At 41.4% G+C, this 21,742-nt stretch overlaps 1 protein-coding gene across 1 annotated transcript; it reads right to left on the reverse strand.

Moving 5' to 3' along the window:
* Positions 1-794: 794 nt before the first annotated feature.
* On the reverse strand, positions 795-20,781 carry LOC132894693 (pantothenate kinase 1-like). Its single transcript, XM_060934835.1, has 7 exons — positions 20,729-20,781; positions 9,864-10,213; positions 9,527-9,780; positions 8,818-8,994; positions 8,543-8,666; positions 1,458-1,583; positions 795-890 (listed from the first exon to the last, which is right to left on the reverse strand). The coding sequence occupies exons 1-7, from the start codon at positions 20,754-20,756 to the stop codon at positions 795-797; spliced, it is 1,155 nt and encodes a 384-aa protein (XP_060790818.1). The 5' UTR covers positions 20,757-20,781.
* Between the last annotated feature and the right edge of the window lie 961 nt (positions 20,782-21,742).

Below are 21,742 nucleotides of genomic sequence, written 5' to 3' on the forward strand. Positions count from 1 at the left end.
AAAAAAAAAATCATATTACAAGCTTCACTTTCAGATTCTGTACATAAAGTTTCAGAGTTTATATTATATATATATTTTTTAAATATTCAAATTTATAAAACTAAAAGATACACAGTGGACGTCTCATTTGTACATGAAGTAATTCAAAAGATGTTTTCAGATTTTTTTCCATGTCTAAACATGTTTTCTCTTAAACCATAGGAAAAAAAAAATTTATTGAAATTTTTTTTTACAATTTATTTTGTTCTTGTCCACCACACTTTCCAAACTTTTGAAGGTTTTAAGCTCCGCCCACTCCCCCCCACAAATATTCAAGAGCAAAAACTTCAGTTTGTAGATGAACTAAAACTGATCAAAATATTGTCCAAAAATTTATGGATTTAATATTAGATATTATACTGAAAAATGACAAAATAATTTAAATTGTTAAAATCTTCAGTGACATTAATTCTAGACATTTTTTGTTTTGTTTGATCAAGTATACAATTTTACGCAGTGAAATTTAATGAAAAACAAAGCCTCATTTGCATACATTTTGTTGTAAATTGCACGAATATCGGCGATAAACGGCACACATGGTGATACAATGTGATCTTTATGTTTTTTTATAAACATGGTCATCTGTAGTGTCCTTAAAAATACATTTAAAAAAAAATTTTTTTTTCTTCCTCAACAATAAACACACCCTTTATACAGGTTACAAAAACACTGTGTCAAAATTCTCACTCAGTCCGAGTGAGTTAGTGATTTTTAAAAAATGCATCTTTATCTTACATTAATAAAAGGTGTAAAGTTTACATGTTTACATCAGGCAGAGACGCGAGGCGTGTCTCAGGGTCCTCGGACGACTTTAAGAGCTCAAGGAAAGCACCGACTGCTCCGAAGTATCCCTACACACACACACACACACACACACACACATCACTCAGTATATCAGTATATTATGATGTCATATTTAGAAAGCTTGATCAAATGTCACTTAAGCTCCGCCCCTTTTGACACCATATATCCAGCATTATCAATAATAAATATGCTGCTCACACCACATTGACAGGTTTGTTGTGGGCGTGGCCTGTCCATCCAGTGTTCCATTTCTGATGAGAAAAGCTAGCAGCCAAATTGCATGCAGCAGCGCACGGCTTCTTTAAAATACTGCTATATTTTAATATTTCTAATATTTCCATTAAAACCTGGCTGGTTGATATGCGTCCTATACATGCCAAGCTATGCATTAGCTTCGCTAGCAGATTAGCAGCGCAAGCTAACTTTTGCTATGTATACTCGGACATCAATGACTCTGCTACGCTGTAACTCACTAAATTCTGGTGTGGGTCATGTGACAGTGCCTCCTAAAGGACATTCCGATTTCTAACGACATGCAGAACTTTACAAAATGGCTGTCTTTCCAAAAGTCGTATTCTAGGACATTTTACGTAAGACGAGTGAGACATTTTTACCTCGTGCTCGAGGAAAAGAGCCTTCAGTTGCCCTTGTGACCAGAAGTCCATGGCGTGGGCGAGCAGCTTCATCGACAGCGTGTTGATCCGCAAGAAATTCCCGACAAACACCACCCTGTCGATTTTCTGTTAAAAATAAATAAAAACAAAAATTCTTTATATTCCCTGAACCTTAGATACAGGCTCTGGAAGAACATTACACTCAATTAAAAGCGATTTTTCTTTACAATGTCACATAATCAAAGATATTTCAAGATATATATTATATAGTATTTAATTATTATTATTATTATTATTATTATAAAATACCTTGGACCCACAGCAATCGGTGAACGCTGTTGCAGTTACCCTGCCATACATATATCTATTTTTTTCTCCCTTCTTTAACTTGTAAAGATTTTTTTTTACTTATTTTGTTAATTTTAGGATTGATGGTGAAGCTAATAAAATAAAAAATTAAAAAAAGTATTTTTCTTGTGTGAAACCATCAGATCAGTTTTAACATTTTATAACGGTTTACACTGTATTAAGCGAGATAAATGCGTAGCTCAGTAAGCTAATAAATGTTCACATTCCTACTGAACACATGTACAAGCAAACATCAGTGACTTAACACGATTCAACACATTTTACACAAATACTTACACATTCAACATACACAAGTTCTTTACTTTCAGACTGGACGCTAATGTAGATAACCAAAAACACGTCGAATTCCAAATTTCCCTGTACAATAACTTCATAAATACACAACACACGCATGTAAATCACATTCATCTACAGTAATTTACTTTATGTGAGACTAATTTCCGTGCGTCAAAATAAAATTTTCATTTTTGCTTCTCAAAGTCTAAAAACCATCAGGTGGTGCAACTGTCAGACCCCACATGCAGATTAAACTCGAACTAATACACACTCGTGATTCTAAGGAGTGGAACCCAAATGTGCTCTTCTTTCTCCTGTTGCATGCTGAGATGCTTTTCTGCTCACCACAGATGTAAAGAGTGATTATATGAGTTACTATATCCTTCCTGGGGGGCTTGAACCACAAATCTGTCCATTTTCCTCTGATCTCTCTTATCAACAAGGTGTTTGTTTCCATCTATGGTACCCTTATCAAAAAGAAGTATACTTAAATAAAGTTAAATTATATTTCCTTAAGTACACTTTTGTGTACCAAGTATACTGATATCAATGTACTTACACTATACTTGTACATAAACTAATCAATACTTCTTGGGACTAAATTGGCCCACTTTTAGTTTATAAAAAGTATACTTTAAGTCTAAGAGAAGTAAACTTTGAGTATACAACTAGGATTTTTTATTATGTACTGCAAGTATACCACAAGTAAACTTATGCCGCTTTTCCACTACCAACGTGGCTGAGTTGGGCTGAGCCGTGCTGAGTTGGGCTGAGTCGGGCTGAGCGGGGCTGTTGGAGTTGCATTTCGACTACAACCGCGCTGAACCGTGCTGGCTGGAAGTGGGTGGACACATTGGGTGGAGTTAGCGAAAGTGGGTGGACGTCAGGTGATGTCGTTAGGTGGCGCAAACAGTGACATCAGTGACCTTTTAAGCGGTAGTCTCACGACCCGGATAGTAAACAATAAACATGGAGGACATGGAGTCGTTAGTGTTGCTGGTCTTGGTGCTGTGGCTTGTTGTCGCCGACAACGCCAACAGATACTGGCAAGAGCGTATAGATGAGGCGAGGCGCATAAGGCTTCATAATTCTCGTAATTCTCCTTCTTCCGGGTTTACGGTGTTTACAGATCCCAGCGTGCTCGCGGGGCGTGTGTGGGCGTGTGAGGACACTCCTCCTCACCAATCAGTGCACAGGGGAGTGTCTGCTCACGCCCCCAGCCTCACTCGGCTCGGTTTGGCTCGCTTCAGCCCCACTCCAAAACCGTGCGAGTTTTGGGGGCTGAGCAGGGCTGAAGCGAGCTGAGTCGTGCTGTTCTTAGATAGTCGAAACGCGAGCCGTGTCGGGCTGAAGTGAGCTGAAGCGAGCTGAAAAAGGGTAGTGGAAAAGGGCCATTATATACTAATAGTTTACTAGCTCTAGACTTGTAGTCCACTCTTTAGTTTACAAAAGCATACTTCATAGTATACTGGAAATATACTATGAGTTTACTTGTTTTATACTTCTAGTCCACGTTTTAGTTTATAAAATTATACTTTCTAGCTTATTGGAAATATAGTATTAGTTACTGGTTATATACATCTAGTCCACTTTTTAGTTTTGAAGTTTACTGCAATTACCCTTCTAGGTATACTATTAGTTTTCGAGCCCGAACCCTTACCTCATGCACACTACCAGGAGACAACTTAAGTGTTTTGTACTTGAAGTTACAATCAAGTTATAAAGGTAAGAATTCACAAAATAAGAACATATTCTCATCTCATCTCATTATCTGTAGCCGCTTTATCCTGTTCTACAGGGTCGCAGGCAAGCTGGAGCCTATCCCAGCTGACTACGGGCGAAAGGCGGGGTTCACCCTGGACAAGTCGCCAGGTCATCACAGGGCTGACACATAGACACAGACAACCATTCACACTCACATTCACACCTACGCTCAATTTAGAGTCACCAGTTAACCTAACCTGCATGTCTTTGGACTGTGGGGGAAACCGGAGCACCCGGAGGAAACCCACGCGGACACGGGGAGAACATGCAAACTCCGCACAGAAAGGCCCTCGCCGGCCACGGGGCTCGAACCCGGACCTTCTTGCTGTGAGGCGACAGCGCTAACCACTACACCACCGTGCCGCCCCCAAGTATATCTCTGATAAGTAAAATAAAAAGTAAACTGAAAGCATACTCTTATTTTTAGTTTAAAAAAAAAAGTACACTAGAAGCACACTTGAATAAACTTTTTTATAAGGGTACAGAACTATCGCTCACTCACTCAGTGTTTTTTGTTTTTCGCACCATTCTGTATAAACTCTAGAGACTGTTTGTGTGAAAACCCCAGGAAGGAGATCAGCAGGTTCTGAAATACTCAAACCAGCACCCGTACCACAGTGAAAGAAAGTCACACTTCACTGTGAGATCACAATTTTTCCCAGTTTGATGTACGAACATTAACTGAAGCTCTTGATTTATACCTGCGTGATTTTATGCTGTCAAGGGACTGACATCAAACAGCAGGTGGAAGGATGGGTGTTCCTAATAAAGTGGCCAGGGAGTGTATAATATATTTGGTCACTGTTTAAAAGCGGAGCTCCCAATGAGTGTAAGGTTTGTGTGCGTAAGTGGCGATCAGAGCTGTTAGTCATTAATTATTCATGTTGTGGGCGGAGCGGTCAGCCCAGGAAGCTGTATTTGTTCTCTAACAGACTCTCACTGCGGTGTTTATCTTCCCCATGTGCTGCAGTCGGAGGTTTAGCGCGGTGTGTTATAAAGCTTTGCTGAATATGTCGTTCATGTGTGCGCTGCTTATATTCGGTGCATTGGTTGAACTGTGGTTTAGGATGAGACTTTGAGCGCAGAGGCTAATGGGACACGTTTGGACCCTCGGTTGAGTGGAGTGAGGTGTGTAACGTTCAGAGCAGAGTCTGTAAACATCACTCTGCAAAACTGTATTTGTTTACAAGTATGCTACGTTAATTATTTTCGCTTTGTTTTCTTGTCACGGTGCTTGGTGTTTGATGTCTGGTGTTCGATGCTATACTCGTGTTCAAGAGGAATAAAACACATCTGCACCCGTCAGACTCTCCGCTATTGTTCTTAATGCCGAGGGTTGCTCCAGCATTAGTAAATAATCCCACATTATTTTTTAAAAATAAAAAGCAAATTAAAAGGAGAACTGAAGTCAATTTTAAACTTGCTTTATTTCTTAACATGTTATTCAATTACGTTTTCGGTTTTAGTAACCTTATATCGTGACTCGTATTGACAACTAATTGCAATTAAATATTATACTTATCGGCCTGTTCGGTTTTTATCCATGTTGAATTTAGTTCGTTTGGTCCACGGCAGGCGTCGCTTATCCGCGCGATCTTCACGAGACTTGTGCGAGACTTCAAAATGTGAAGTGTCAGCCAGGTGTCAGTGCCGCCATTTTTAAAACTGTTTTCCAAACGAAGTATTGCACAAAAACGAGTTTAAATGACGATTACTGCCTACTTTTTTCAAACTTTCCTGATTGCTATCAAAACAAACAAAACTTCCAGCTTAATTACATCAGCATTCGAAAGAGGGCGTGCGCGTCTTTTGACAACGTTGGCAGATGTTGGTTGCTTTGATTTCCGCTGTACGTTTTACTTCCGTCCTACGATGTCTCGCACAGGTCTCAACGAATCTCGTTTACGCCCATTGCTTTGACATACGGACTGATACATTACAGAGCATATTTCAAACACTCATAACTTGCTATAGCAGCGACAAAATAGCGATCAAAAATGCATTCCGATATTTAATAAAATGAGATAAATAGAATTTTTATAATGAAAAATTTGCCTTCAGTTCCCTTTAAAAATAAGCACTGGATAAAAACCCATCTATCTTATGGAACTAAAGATACAGATTTCATTGTCTGGTGGTCAAGTGTTTATGAGATACGTCACCTTGCATTATGGTCGAGTTCTCCGATCACAAAAGCCATCAAAAATCAGGCCGATACTTTACCATATTCTCTTAAGTATGGAGCTTCACATTCACCGCTATTAAAAAAGGCTCATTTAATCACATAAAACCTAAAATAAAATAGTCTGGCTTGACTCACCTCCATAAAATGTCGCAAAATAGGACAGCGCTAAAATTATTCAACTCATCAAAAAATATGTTTCTATAAATTCTGATTCCTTTAAACATTGCAGACGATTTTACACAAAATGTTTAAATAAAAACACCGGTCATTTTCGTGTCATGACTAGTCTGGTTCAGTTTACCGTGTCAGGTGAGACGACTGCAAGAAAACCATTCAAATGTGTTTATCATAACTATCTTTTTTTTTTTTAATTTTGTAATTTTCCATATAACTTATTTCAAGCACAAAGATTTATATGGGGGTCCAAGTAGATGTCTGTTTAATTAAAAAAAAAAAAAAAAAAGTGGTACAACGCTGAGTCAGATGGTGCGACCAGAAAAAGACACGAATCCAAAAACAGACAAATTTTATAATTAAAAAAAAAAATCTTGCAGTTAGATAAGAATTCATATACATGTTTGTGTTTTATATAATTTTTCTGCCATTTAATGAAAAACTCATTGTTGAAAATGGTTGAAATGTTGATGTTCAGTTCTGTCCAAAAGTCTTAAGCACATGTAAAGAAATGCTGTCGACCAAAAATGGCTTAAAAATAATGAAATAATGTTTCAACATTGAAAAAAAAAATACTATAAAAACCGTAAGCAGAAAGCCATAATAAATCAAAATAACAAAATCAATATTTGGTGTGAGATGAAATTTTTTTTTTGCTTTAAAAAAAAAATCCATCTCAGGTCCAGTGAGTGCAGTTTTATGTGGAAATGATCTGTAGGTTTTACTGAGCGTCTTACAGAACCAGCCACGGTTCTTCTGGACACTTTGACCGTCACACTCGCTTCTTCATTTTGCAGAAAAAAAGGTAGCCTTCATTATGTTTTCTTTTTTAATCTGAAAAGTGCTCTCTTATTACAACTCAATTTTGTATCACTGCTATGCGGATGACACCCAAATTTATTTTGCTCTATCACCTAATGATTATGCCCCCCTTGAATGTCTCTACCAGTGTATCGACCAAATCAACAACTGGATGTCACAAAATTTTCTTCAGCTGAACACAGATAAAACAGAAATAATTCTATTTGGGAAAAAAGATGAAAGACTCAGGATTACCACTATTCTTGACACAAAGGGGATTAAAACAAAAGACATGGTTAAAAATCTTGGTGTTTTCATTGACAGCGAGCTAAACTTTGACAGTCACATGAAAGCAATCACTAAATCGGCATTTTATCACCTAAAAAACATTTCCAAACTAAGAGGACTTATGTCAAAAAATGATCTGGAAAAACATACATGCCTTCATCTCTAGTAGGGTTGATTACTGCAATGGCCTTTTCACAGGCCTGCCAAAAAAGACCATCAAACGACTTCAGCTGGTTCAAAATGCAGCGGCGAGGGTTCTCACACGAACAAAAAGAACAGAGCACATTACTCCAATTCTAAGGTCCCTTCACTGGCTTCCAGTAAGCTACAGAACTGACTTTAAGGCATTGCTGCTGGTGTACAAATCTCTAAATGGTACAGGGCCCAATTACCTCTCTGATATGTTGCAGCGGCCTAACCCAATCAGATCTACCAGATCGCAGCAGCAAAATGTACTGGTAAACCTGTTGTTAAAACAAAGTGTGGTGAAGCAGCTTTTAGCTCCTCTGCAGTACAGCTATGGAACCAACTGCCAGAGGACATTAAAAACGCTCCTGCTGTTGGCAGCTTCAAATCTAGACTAAAGACCAAGCTGTTCTCAGATGCTTTCTGCTAACTGATAAATATCGTCATCTTTACGTTTTAAACTTTACTTAACTTTTACAGTCTTTGCATGTTTTACACTTTACTTAACTGTTATTCCATTTTATTCTGCCGTTTTTACTGAACTTTTACTTCATTTTATTATTGTATTTCTACTATCGTTTAATTCTTATTATTTTTTTCTCTCTTCCTCCCCCTTTATTTTATGTAATTTTATTTTCTATTGTTTACTGTTTTGCTTTTACCTCTGTAAAGCACATTGAACTGCCACCGTGTATGAAATGCGCTATAGAAATAAACTTGCCTTGCCTATGGAATATGCTGCTCAGATACAAACAACCTTTTTTCCTGTAACGTTTAATTTTGTGCTGGGGAAAAAAAAAAAAAAAAAACTTTTGGAACTCTAAAATATTTTTGTCACGTTTTGACTCGATAATGCAGAAGTTATAAAACAGAAATCTATAAAGTTTGTATGAAAAGAAATATAGGGGGCTAAGACTTTTGCACAGTACGGTACATGAAATTATTAAATAAGGTGTGCAATGTAGAGAATACAGAGAGTCGTTTAAACACATTTTTGTGATGTTCAATAACCCCACACACACACACACACCCCCGTACACACCTCGTTGACGGCACACATGCGTGCGATGGAGCCGATGTTGTTGGTGATGGTGAGCAGTGTGGCTCTGGCCAGGTCTTCTTTCGAGATGCTGTCCCTTTTCTCCTTACTCATCATGTGTCCAAAACTACACACACACACACACACACAAACTTTTAAAACTATTTCATATTAAAAGAGTGTAATCACACACGTTATAATTAATAATAACATAAAATTGCTATAACACATTTGCCATAATCTCTCTCTCTCTCTCTCTCTCTCTCACACTCACACACCTGGATGCCACAGTGGAGCCCTGCAGGCTGAAGCGTTGATAATCTCCTCCGTAAATATCCTTCACCAGTTTGTCTACATTGTTGCTGTCTCCTTTACTTGCCATCTCCAACGCTTCCTCAAACGTCTCGCAGCCCGTCAGCAAACAGCACAGACCCAGAAACGTCCCCCCGCCCAGACTGGAACACAAACCCATTACTGGTAATTAACAACAAGAAATAAAGGGTGGGAACTTATCAGGAAATTAATGAGCAGCAGATACTCAGACATCAGCAAGAATTAAAAAACAAAACAAAGCTTCATCTCATTATCTCTAGCCGCTTTATCCTGTTCTACAGGGTCACAGGCGAGCTGGAGCCTATCCCAGCTGAGTACGGGTGAAAGGCGGGGTACACCCTGGACAAGTCGCCAGGTCATCACAGGGCTGACACATAGACACAGACAACCATTCACACTCACATTCACACCTACGCTCAATTTAGAGTCACCAGTTAGCCTAACCTGCATGTCTTTGGACTGTGGGGGAAACCGGAACACCCGGAGGAAACCCACGCAGACACAGGGAGAACATGCAAACTCCACATAGAAAGGCCCTCGCCGGCCACGGGGCTCGAACCCGGACCTTCTTGCTGTGAGGCGATAGTGCTAACCACTACACCACCGTGCCGCCCATGCAAATAATCATGAAAACTTTTTTTTTTGCTAACTAACCTGGTACCAGTGATGCGTTTGTATTTCTTCTCGGAGTAAACGGCGAGGACGCTGACCCCCGACCCGATGTTGACCAGCAGCATGGGGAATGGGTTCTCCAAACAACATGGCTGCTTCACACAGTGTTGCGTATCGGTCGGGTTCTCAAAATAATAACACTCCGGTTTTCCGTTAAACCCAACCGAGTCCAAATAGAGCAATCCGCGGATCAGGCAGTCCAACTCATCCAGCTTCTCCAACTCCACACCCAACATCTACAGACAGACAGTGACACAGACAAACACGCTAGAACACCAACGGACATATGTGAATATCATAGATCATCTTTTCATCTCACCATCCTGAAGTCGTTCTCAAACTTGTATGCCCCGCCCCCGGTGGCGCAGATCATCCTGTGGAGTTTGCTGGTCGTTTTCTCTTGCACAGCAGTGAGGAATGGCGGGACATCGGCTGTTTGGAAGCGAATGAAGTGCAGCGTTCCGACTTGTCCACACACGCTCAGGTCACGTAGCTCCAGCTGAATGTCCTGGGCTGCGCACTTCCTGTACAGCGTGTTGGATCTGAGGTATGAGCAGATTGTCTGTAATCTTCCCAGCTCCTCTTCCTCCTCTGTCGTCATGTCATTTGGCTCGAAGTACACCAGCTTCACCAGAGAGCCTCCGATATCCAGACCAAACCAAGGGAATGCTGGGGGAAGCAGGACAGGGAAAGAGGGGTCAGACATGAACAGTGGTTCCTCAGCAGTTGAATCTTGGAAGCTTTGTAGGTTTACTGTTTATAAGAAGGGATGCCATGGCCTAATGGTGAGAGAAGCAGCTTTGGGACCAAAAGGTCACTGGTTTGATTCACTGGACCAACAAGATCCCTTGAGCAAGGCACCTAACCACCACCTGCTCCACAGGCTGCTCTAGGTATGTTGTCCGTTGCTCTGGATAAGAGCACCTGCTAAATGCCGGTAATGTAATGTAATGTTATGAAGGTCAGACAGTACGTTCTTCAATGAAGGTTCTTCAAGGGTTCCTAAAGAGCTATTGGATAGTTAAGGGTTCGAATAGGGAAACCTTTAAGCATCCCCTCAGATACCCCCTTTCAACCAATGTGGACTAGATGCTCGCGCTGGTTCAGAGTTGGTTCAACTTGCAAACCTTCTAAAAACCGGTTTGCTTTTCCACAGACCCACATCATGAAGTCACTGTACACATCTCCCATTTCTCAACAGTGCTAGTGTCAAGCACAACAAAAACCACAGTGGACTACAGGATTAGACAGACGAGATGATACAATCGGTCTTTTCTTTTAAATGGTGGTCACAAAGTTTTAGCTGGACCTGTTGTTTATGATCATCCAGTCCCTAGCCCCTGACATAAGCAGTTCTTGATTCTAGATCAGAAAAGCGTTGGAACCAGTTTTGCCAGTCCTTTAGTGGTTGAAACATAAAAAACTGGTTGGAGATTCGACTCCCGACTGGCGCTCAAACTGCCTCGATGGAAAAGACGTAAGACTGATGCATGGTCCAGTCTACAGATCTTCCAATGGAGAAAACAAAACAATCAGTTCTTTCCAAACAAAATTTAAATCTACAAGAAAACATTCTACTTATTGAACCTAATAGGTTCTTCATCCTGGATTTATATACACAGCCACACAAAACAAGCTTTTTTTTCCTCGTGTGTTTAGGTGCACGTGTTCAGATAAACGTCTTAAAGGAACAGTCCACCGTATTTCCATAATGAAATATGCTCTTATCTGAATTGAGACGAGCTGCTCCGTACCTATCCGAGCTTTGCGCGACCTCCCAGTCAGTCAGACGCAGTCAGACGCGCGGTCACTCCTGTTAGCAATGTAGCTAGGCTCAGTATGGCCAATGGTATTTTTTGGGGCTGTAGTTAGATGCGACCAAACTCTTCCGCGTTTTTCCTGTTTACATAGGTTTATATGACCAGTGATATGAAACAAGTTCAGTTACACAAATTGAAACGTAGCGATTTTCTATGCTATGGAAAGTCCGCACTATAATGACAGGCGTACTAACACCTTCTGCGCGCTTCGGCAGCGCATTGATATCTGAGCTCCGTATCAATGCGCTGCCGAAGCGCGCAGAAGGTGTTAGTACGCCTGTCATTATAGTGCGGACTTTCCATAGCATAGAAAATCGCTACGTTTCAATTTGTGTAACTGAACTTGTTTCATATCACTGGTCATATAAACCTATGTAAACAGGAAAAACGCGGAAGAGTTTGGTCGCATCTAACTACAGCCCCAAAAAATACCGTTGGCCATACTGAGCCTAGCTACAGTACATTGCTAACAGGAGTGACAGCGCGTCTGACTGCGTCTGACTGACTGGGAGGTCGCGCAAAGCTTGGATAGGTACGGAGCAGCTCGTCTCAATTCAGATAAGAGCATATTTCATTATGGAAATACGGTGGACTGTTCCTTTAAAGATGCAGGGAGCGTTTTCAAGCATCCTCATGGCAGCAGGAGGCGTAGTTTAGCAGCACTTTGTAACTGGAGAAAGGAATGAGTGATTTAATTAATTTAATAAGCATCAGGGACAGATCTACCCCAAGAATCTGACAGATGCACATTTACAGAAATATTTTCACAAATTTTATCAGATTGATATGAATTTTCACCGGGGCGTAGAGCACGCCAAGCCCTTTCCGAAGAGGGCAGCCATGGCCCACTACAACCATGGCTCGGCCCGCTATTCGCCCCCAAAGCACCGTGCAAGCGTGGCTTGATGAAAATAATATGAGCCCTGGCTCCAGCCACACGCGCACGCAGTGATTTAAAAATTCATAACTTGGCCACCAAAAGTCCTAGCCCTGCCAAACTTCACAGGCAGCTCCCCGACACCTTCCAAAATAGCCCAGGCACGGCCTGCTATGACCACGGCAAATTTCAAATTTCGGCCTCTTTCTGAAGCATTTTATTGGTTTGACCTAGATTCTTTGTGTCAGGTCACACTATACAAAGCGTCGTGGGAATACAGGAAATTAGGTCAGGTAAGCATCACTGCTGAGCACAGGTGGTCGGATCCTGAACCATTGGTCTGTTGGTTGAGCGTGGCTATAGCCCATGTAGCCAGCTAGCAGTAAAGTAAACAAACACCCCATGACCGATGCCAAATGTCATCTCATTATCTCTAGTCACTTTATCCTGTCCTACAGGGTTGCAGGCGAGCTGGAGCCTATCCCAGCTGACTATGGGCGAAAGGCAGGGTACACCCTGGACAAGTCGCCAGGTCATCACAGGGCTGACACATAGACACAGACAACCATTCACACTCACATTCACACCTACGCTCAATTTAGAGTCACCAGTTAACCTAACCTGCATGTCTTTGGACTGTGGGGGAAACCGGAGCACCCGGAGGAAACCCACGCGGACACAGGGAGAACATGCAAACTCTGCACAGAAAGGCCCTCGCCGGCCACGGGGCTTGAACCAGGACCTTCTTGCTGTGAGGCGACAGCGCTAACCACTATACCACCGTGCCGCCCCAATGTCAAATGGTGCACATATATTTCTGACCGATGCATGTGCATTGGTCTAGATCTGTCCCTGAGCATCCCCTGTATGTAATTAATCCGTATGAGAGCATGCTGAAAAGAAAAAGGTATTCTGTTTAAATGTAAGAATATTACAGTCCAGAAGCCTGTGCTGAAAAGCTGAGTGGGAAGTAATCCTCAAAAATAAGTTAACACCACTCTCTTTCACGCCTGCCTCCTGAGTCACCCGTTCTCTCAACCCCATCAGGGTGCCGAAAGCTGTGAAATCGGGCTTGATGCACTGCAATGGAGTCCTTGCAGAAATCATAACATTCCTAAAATCGGTTCCCTGGAGCAGAGGGGGTCAAGGGGATTTGAACCCAGATCCTTAACCACTGAGCCACTCATGGAGCCAAACACCAGTTAATAAACTTACCTTTATGCTGACTGTTTGTATGATGAGTTTCTGCTCAGGTGGCACGGTGGTATAGTGGTTCACACTGTTGCCTCACAGCAAGAAGGTCCTGGGTTCAAGCCCAGCGGTCAACAAGGGCCTTTCTGTGTGGAGTTTGCATGTTCTCCCCGTGTCTGTGTGGATTTCCTCCGGGTGCTCCGGTTTCCCCCACAGTCCAAAGACATGCAGGTTAGGCTAATTGGTGGCTCTAAATTGAGCGTAGGTGTGAATGTGAGTGTGAATGGTTGTCTGTGTCTATGTGTCAGCCCTGTGATGACCTGGTGACTTGTTCAGGGTGTACCCCGCCTCTCGCCCACAGTCAGCTGGGATAGGCTCCAGCTTGCCTGTGACCCTGTAGAAGGATAAAGCGGCTACAGATAATGGATGGATGGAGTTTCTGCTCAGACTCACTTCTACAAAATCTGCCTCACTGTTAAGTCCTCAAACAGTGTGATGATTTTCTAACTTGTTTTTCTAAGGTCAGAAGCATCTGGAAGTCTCTTTGACCTTCTTTTGGTTTACTGCATGATTTAATAGCTGAGAAGGCTGAAGAGTAGAAAAGTTGAAGGGAGAAAGATCCTCAGTTCTGGCATTTAATAAATGAATGTGAAATATGTATACAGTATAAAGGTCACTTGATGATGCAAGCAGTGTTACACAAGATGACAGACGTGGCTGTATTCAGACAAGGATGAAGAGAAGCAAAGTTCAAGCTAGACCTAAACCAGATGACCTGAAATAACCTCGCCATTATGCAGTTGCAATTTCATCAGTGTGGTGAAGTATATTACTCCAAGTTCATTCTTCATGTATACAAGTCCAGTAGACAAAATCACAGAGAACACTCATACTACTGAACTTTACACTTGCACGAGTGCATCTCAGACAATTAGAATATCATGAAAAAGTTGGATATTTTCCATCAGTTATTTAAGAAAAAAAGTTTAATATTTCTAGATTCAGTACACATGAACTAAAATGTTTCAAGCATTTTTCTACTTTAATTTTGATAATTATGACCTACGGTGCAAAGTAAAACAGTATAAATACCATGTATCTTTCAATATAATTCAGTACACGCAACTACAATCATGAGGAAGACTGCTGCCTTGACAGTTGTCCAGAAGATGATCATCGACACCCTCCACAAGAAGGGTAAGCCACAGAAGGTCATTGCTGAAAAAGGCTGGCTGGAAAAGGTGCACAAGCAACAGGGATGAGTGCAGCCTTGAGAGGATTGTCAAGGAAAGTCGATTCAAGAACTTAGGAGAGCTTCACAAGGAGTGGACCAAGGCTGGTGTCAGCGCATGAAGAGCCACCACACACAGACGTCTTCAGGAAAGGGGCTACAACTGTCACAGTCCTAATATCAAGCCACTCCTGAACCAGAGACAACATCAAAAGTGTCTCAGCTGGGCTAAGGAGAGAAAGAACTGGACTGTTGCTCAGGTGGTCCAAAGTCCTCTTTTCAGTAAATTTTGTGTTTCATTTGCAAATCGAGGTCCTAGAGTCTGGAGGAAGAGTGGAGAGGCACAGAATCTAAGGGGTTTGAAGTCCAGTGTGAAGTTTCCGCAGTCGGTGATGATTTGGGGTGCCATGTCATCTGCTGGTGTTGGTCCACTGTGTTTTATCAAGTCCAAAGTCAATGCAGGAGATTTTAGAGCACTTCATGCTTCCATCTGCTGACGGACTTTATGGAGATGCTGATTTCCTTTTCCAGCAGGACTTAGCACCTGCCCACAGTGACAAAATAAAACCAAATGGTTTCCTGTCCATGGTATTACTGTGCTTGATTGGCCAGCCAACTCGCGTGACCTGAACCCCAGACAGAAGCTATGGGCTGTTGTCAAGAGGAAGATGAGAAACACCCGACCCAAAAATACAGGCGAGCTGAAGGCCAACATCAAAGCAACCTGGGCTTCAGTAAGACCTCAACAATGCCACGGGCTGATCGCCTCCACACCACGCCCCACTGATGCAGTAATTCATGGTAAAGGAGCCACAACCAAGTACTGAGTGTATAAATGAACATACTTTTCAGAAATTGGACATTTCTGTATTGTAAATCCTTTTTTGATTGATCTTAAGAAGTATTCTAATAATTTGAGATACTGGATTTCTGATTTTCATGAACTATAAGCCATAATTATCAAAATTAAAACAAAAAAAGGCTTGAAATATTTCACTTTACACGTAATGAATATAGAAAACATGAAAGTTTATCTTTTTGAAATAAGTTATGAAAAAAAAAAACTTTCACGATTTTCTAATTGTTTGAAATGCACTAATAGTATTTTTTCCTTATAAATATGTTCTAATAAGTAGATTTACAACAATACTCATACTGGTATTAGATTTCGATCCGGTATTGTGATCATTTACACATACTCCCAAAACACATTCTCAGAAGCCAACTGATCTGATACGAGGTGAGCCTACATATTTCAATCCTAGTAGATCTCATAACGTCACAATATTAGCAGGAACTACAGTACCTGCCGACCTGAGTGGGTGTGGTCAGTAAAAATGAGTGCACAGTGCCCAGAATCGTGCGAGAGTACAGAGTAGCTGTCGCACATGACAGCGAGCACTTCACTTCAGCGAGCACGGATCCTGCATTTGCCATTGTCTAGAATTTCATGGCATGATTCACGGAACCTTTTAATGCCCAGGCTTGGTGCTATCGCTCTGTACACTCAGATCGGCCATCCACACGCTCGCCATTTTAAACACTGTAACATCGTAAAGATAAAACTCAGTATGACAAGTCCATCGCTAGCAGCATGTTTGAAAACAACCAACCAATCAAATTTTCCTCTATTTTCTGTTTCCGTTCCTTCTCACAACACTTAAAAGATGTTTATGGACTGAAGACACAAAGTGATGAAGTGTTTCAGGTGTCATTTTGTCCCGTTCTTCCTGTAAACAGGTCTTAAGGTGTGTAACAGCACGGGGTCATCACTGTCAATTTTCATTTCTAAATTCTCCACCCATTCTCTATTGGGGACAGAGGGGACACACCCTCTTCTTCCACAGCTATGCCACTGTAATGTGTCCAGAATGTGGTTTTGCATTGTCTTGTTGAAATCTCCCTGGAAAAGTTGTCATCTTGAAGGCAGCATATGTTGCTCCAAAAGCACAGTGTACTTTTCTGCAGAAGTGTAAGTAAGGCACAGTGTCCATTTCTTCCAAAAAAACACCTGGAGTACTGATTCGTCTGACCACAATACATGTTTCCACTGTGATGGTCCATCCCAGATGCCTCCAAGACCATAGAAGTCGACAGCGCTTCTGGACACCGTTAACATAAGGCTTCCTTTTTGGACAGTAAAGTTTTAACTGGTGTTTGTGGATGTAACTCTGTGTTGTAGCTTGATAAAGGTTTGTCAAAGTAATCCCAAGCCCATCAGCTATAGATGAATGACGGTTCTTGATGCAGTGAGGGATCGGAGATCACAGGGGTTCAGATTAGGCTTGAGCCCTATGCCCTTGACACACTGAAATTCCTCCAGGTTCCTTGAATCATTTAAATGATATTACGCACCGTAGAGGGTGAAATATCTAAACTGCTTCTTATCTTTCTTTGAAGAACATTGTTTTTTAAACATTTCAATCATTTTCTTGTTGACAAACTGAAGATCCTCAGCCCATCTTTGCTCCTCAAAGATTAGGCCTTTCCTGGATACTGATTTTGTCCCAAATCATGATTAGTCACCTGTTGACATCACTTGTTTCAAATCACATCATTATTTAATAGTTTTACGGTCATTATTCGCCCTAACTTGCCCCGTCCCAACTTTTTTTGGAATGTGTTGCAGGTCTGAAACGCAGGAATGGATGGATATTAAAGGGCATATCACGGGTAAATTCAGGAGCAAGATCAATGTAATTCTCCTATTTTATATTAAACTTTGGTCAGATATCTGTAACATTCTGCATTCTCTGCAATTTTTTTTTACCTTGCGCAATACCAGAAAAATTCAGTTGAAATCAAGTTATTTGAGGCGAATTGGTCCGCCTCTGAAAATTTTGCATTTGGATTTCCCGGGAAATATTGATTTTCGTGACGTCACGTGCGGGACGCCTCCTTCTGAATCCTACGTCAGCGCTGGTTTGTTTATAAGAAAACAACCTGGTAGTTTTCTGCAAATTTCTTCAACATTCTCGCGTAATTATTAAAATGGTTAACAGATGTATCGTAGGAGGGTGTAGCAACACCAATCTTGATGGGATTAGTACTCATCGTTTCCCAAAAGACCGGACAGTCACTACGTTTACATGCACATAGAGAGAATCGAATTTCTGCCGTTGCTCGACTGAAATCGAAGTTCAAAATGCCATGTATACACCTTAATTCGGCTGAAATTGAACCGAACTTGATTTCTCGGAATCGAGCTACACAACCTAGTTTATGCGATTTCTGCCGAGCTATTTTACGCATGTAAACCCTATCGAGCTAGTTGTCGAGCTACTTCCGGAAGTGACGAGACCACAAGCGGGAAACACAACAGCCTCGGTCGGCATGACAACGAATCATGACAACGGCATGAATCTTTTCTTTTTGTGGCATTGTTTGCACTTAAAATTTAGCTCACTTACTGTATCACCAAATACATCTGTACAGCTGTTGCATAGCTGTGAATTGTGTACATAAACAAGTCATTGTATTTGTGTGTATATATATATATATATATATATATATATATATATATATATATATATATATATATATATATATATATATATATATATATATACATATATATATATACATATATACATACACACACACACACACACACACACATATACACACACACATATATACACAACATCTGAAGAATGTCAATAAAAACAAAACAACTGAACTTTGTGTGTTTATTAAGATACAAATTAAATTGTAAGCAAAAAAAAAATATTTTTTTGTAAGCAAAAAATGGACTTTAGAAAAATATTATTGTGCAAAATAAGTTGTCTTACAAAACAGTGGTCTGCGCCAGACAGTTTGTAGCCATAGTCTGTTAGAGCAAGCCTAACAGCTTGAACACGGAACTGCTAGTGTTGCCAGATTGGGTGTTTTAAGTGCATTTTAGCGGATTTGAACACATTTTGGGCTGGAATACGTCAGCAGTATCTGGCAACACTATAGCTCTTCTTCATGACGACAACCGGAAGTGTACCAACACGATGGGGCGTGTAGCACCACGTGTGGCTCGGGTGCACAATGCACCTTGCACAATAGCCCGATTTCACTTGTGCATGTAGGATTGGATTTCTCTGGCACCCCTGCTGGGACCCTTTGCTCGATTACCAACAGCAGCTCGATTTGGACGTGCATGTAAACGTAGTCAGTAAGAGAGAAATGGGAGCGCTTGGTCTACACAGGCTGTGCACTGAAACCGTGCAAAGCTCTCGCAGCCTGCTGGTGCTTCCGCAGGTAACGTCACGAATCTGGCTCCAGACTCCCTTGGGATTTTTCCAGATACGTTTTGTTATTTTATTTTTCTGCTGTAGACAGATGGCCTTGTGCAAAATTACCCTTCTAGACGAGTATGTAAAGGGACAGATTTTCATACACTACCGTTCAAAAGTTTGGGGTCACTTTGAAATGTCCTTATTTTTGAAAGAAAAGCACTGTTCTTTTCAATGAAGATCACTTTAAACCAATCAGAAATCCACTCTATACATTGCTAATGTGGTAAATGACTATTCTAGCTGCAAATGTCTGGTTTTTGGTGCAATATCTCCATAGGTGTATAGAGGCCCATTTCCAGCAACTCTCACTCCAGTGTTCTAATGGTACAATGTGTTTGCTCATTGCCTCAGAAGGCTAATGGATGATTAGAAAACCCTTGTACAATCATGTTAGCACAGCTGAAAACAGTTGAGCTCTTTAGAGAAGCTATAAAACTGACCTTCCTTTGAGCAGATTGAGTTTCTGGAGCATCACATTTGTGGGGTCGATTAAATCCTCAAAATGGCCAGAAAAATGTCTCGACTATATTTTCTATTCATTTTACAACTTATGGTGGTAAATAAAAGTGTGACTTTTAATGGAAAACACAAAATTGTCTGGGTGACCCCAAACTTTTGAACGGTAGTGTAACGTCACGAATCTGGCTCCAGACTCCCTTGGGATTTTTCCAGACGCGTTTTATTTTATTTTTTTCTGCTGTAGACAGATGGCCTTGTGCAAAATTACCCTTCTGGAGGAGTGTGTAAAGGGACATTCTTTCATATTAAAAAAAAAAAACGAAATTGGTCCAGAATACACCCTTTAATAAATGAAATGAAGTTGACCAACAGAACATGAAATATCTTGGGTTCATTCTGCTTGCAATGAAACGCAAGTCAAAGTACATTTAGAAATCACTGCTTTCTTTCTTTCTTTCTCCATCTCGTCTCAACTTTTTCTGATTCAGGGTTGTAGAAATCTCATCTCATTATCTGTAGCCGCTTTATCCTTCTACAGGGTCGCAGGCAAGCTGGAGCCTATCCCAGCTGACTACGGGTGAAAGGCGGGGTACACCCTGGACAAGTCGCCAGGTCATCACAGGGCTGACACATAGACACAGACAACCATTCACACTCACATTCACACCTACGCTCAATTTAGAGTCACCAGTTAACCTAACCTGCATGTCTTTGGACTGTGGGGGAAACCGGAGCACCCGGAGGAAACCCACACGGACACGGGGAGAACATGCAAACTCCACACAGAAAGGCCCTCGCCGGCCACGGGGCTCGAACCCGGACCTTCTTGCTGTGAGGCGACAGCACTAACCACTACACCACCGTGCCGCCCAGACGGTTGTAGAAATATTCTGCCTATTGTTCAGATTTATTTTTGTATTTAATTACACACAGAGTGACATCCAAATTAAAAAAAGAAAGAAAAGAGAAGACCTTGATCTGATGATCACTCAAAGTTTCACTCAGTTAATCTATAACCACATAAAACCAATCTGAGATATTAATAAATAACACACACAGGCGAGGAGATATTATATACCTTTATATAAAGACACAAAACTGTTAAGTTTTTGTTAATCGTTAAATCTGAGCAACAACAACAAGTGTCATTAATTCAGGTATCACCATTCCTGTCTACTTCATTATATGAAATATAAATATACAGTATGTAGTGAATGTTTATATTGTCTGCATGTTACAAATAATATCTATAGTTATTTAGTAAATAAACATGAAAGATTAAAGGTGTTAGTGATACTTTGCGTCCCTCCTCCTCCTTACCTGCCTTCTTATTATTCTTCAGCTTCATCTTCCTGCTCGAATCTGGATTAAAAGAAAGCGATGACGGTGAGAAAGCGAAATTTTTCTCTTATTAAAACTTCACAAAACCCTGCGCGGAGTCTTTAACGGAGGACCCGCTGTGCTGTGGACATGCATACAGACACAGACGCCGGCCCTTTAAACACCTCGTGCGTACAAACCTCAACAGCTGATTGGTCCGACGTGTAGCCGTTTTGCATATTAGGAGGAGCGTGCGCACCAGACTCGAGCGCTGATTGGTCCAACTCGGGGCATTCAATGAGGAGAGAACCGGCAGCCTCGTGAACGGCAGAGTCGACGCTGATTGGTCATTTGAGTCAGGCGCGGCTTCCACGCACCGCCTGACTACACGCTGACCAATCAGAGCACAGAGACCTGACCAACCAATCGGCGCGCAGAGAGGCGGCTCGCGCTCAGGTCGTGAAGTTCAGTCAGTGGCAGAAGCAGCTCTTCAGATGATTACCTCAGGACAAGAATACACGCTCTTTAACATTCCACTTTATTTGTCTTATTTTATACACTACCGTTCAAAAGTTTGGGGTCACCCAGACAATTTTGTGTTTTCCATGAAAAGTCACACTTTTATTTACCACCATAAGTTGTAAAATGAATAGAAAATATAGTCAAGACATTTTTCTGGCCATTTTGAGCATTTAATCGACCCCACAAATGTGATGCTCCAGAAACTCAATTAGCCCAGGAGTAAAAGGGTTATTGAGGTATTTCACCTGACGTCACAGGGTCACGTGACGCCCCGGTGTCCGCCATTTTGGACGGCAAGCTAGCTAATGTCAACATCATAGTACCTAGTATGTTGCTGTAGCAATGTTTACGTTCAGACATTTGGATGACTGTTAAAACCTTTCAGTCTCAAGTTTTTCCTTTGCTGTATTTACTAGTTTACTGAGCCAGCCAGCCCCGGAGCGCTAGCTAGCGCCGGCCAGCCCCGGAGCGCTAGCTAGCCCCAGAGCGCTA

Source organism: Neoarius graeffei, chromosome 11 (assembly GCF_027579695.1).
Source record: "Neoarius graeffei isolate fNeoGra1 chromosome 11, fNeoGra1.pri, whole genome shotgun sequence".
NCBI classification, from domain to species: Eukaryota; Metazoa; Chordata; class Actinopteri; order Siluriformes; family Ariidae; genus Neoarius; species Neoarius graeffei.

Excerpts from the sequence above, each read along its gene's own strand:
- LOC132894693 (XM_060934835.1), bottom strand. The coding sequence starts at position 20,756 with ATGAAGCTGAAGAATAATAAGAAGGCAG. Across the intron at positions 10,214-20,728 it reads GAAGAATAATAAGAAGGCAG|CATTCCCTTGGTTTGGTCTG; the intron begins GTAAGGAGGAGG and ends TGCTTCCCCCAG. Across the intron at positions 9,781-9,863 it reads TTGAGAACGACTTCAGGATG|ATGTTGGGTGTGGAGTTGGA; the intron begins GTGAGATGAAAA and ends GTCTGTCTGTAG.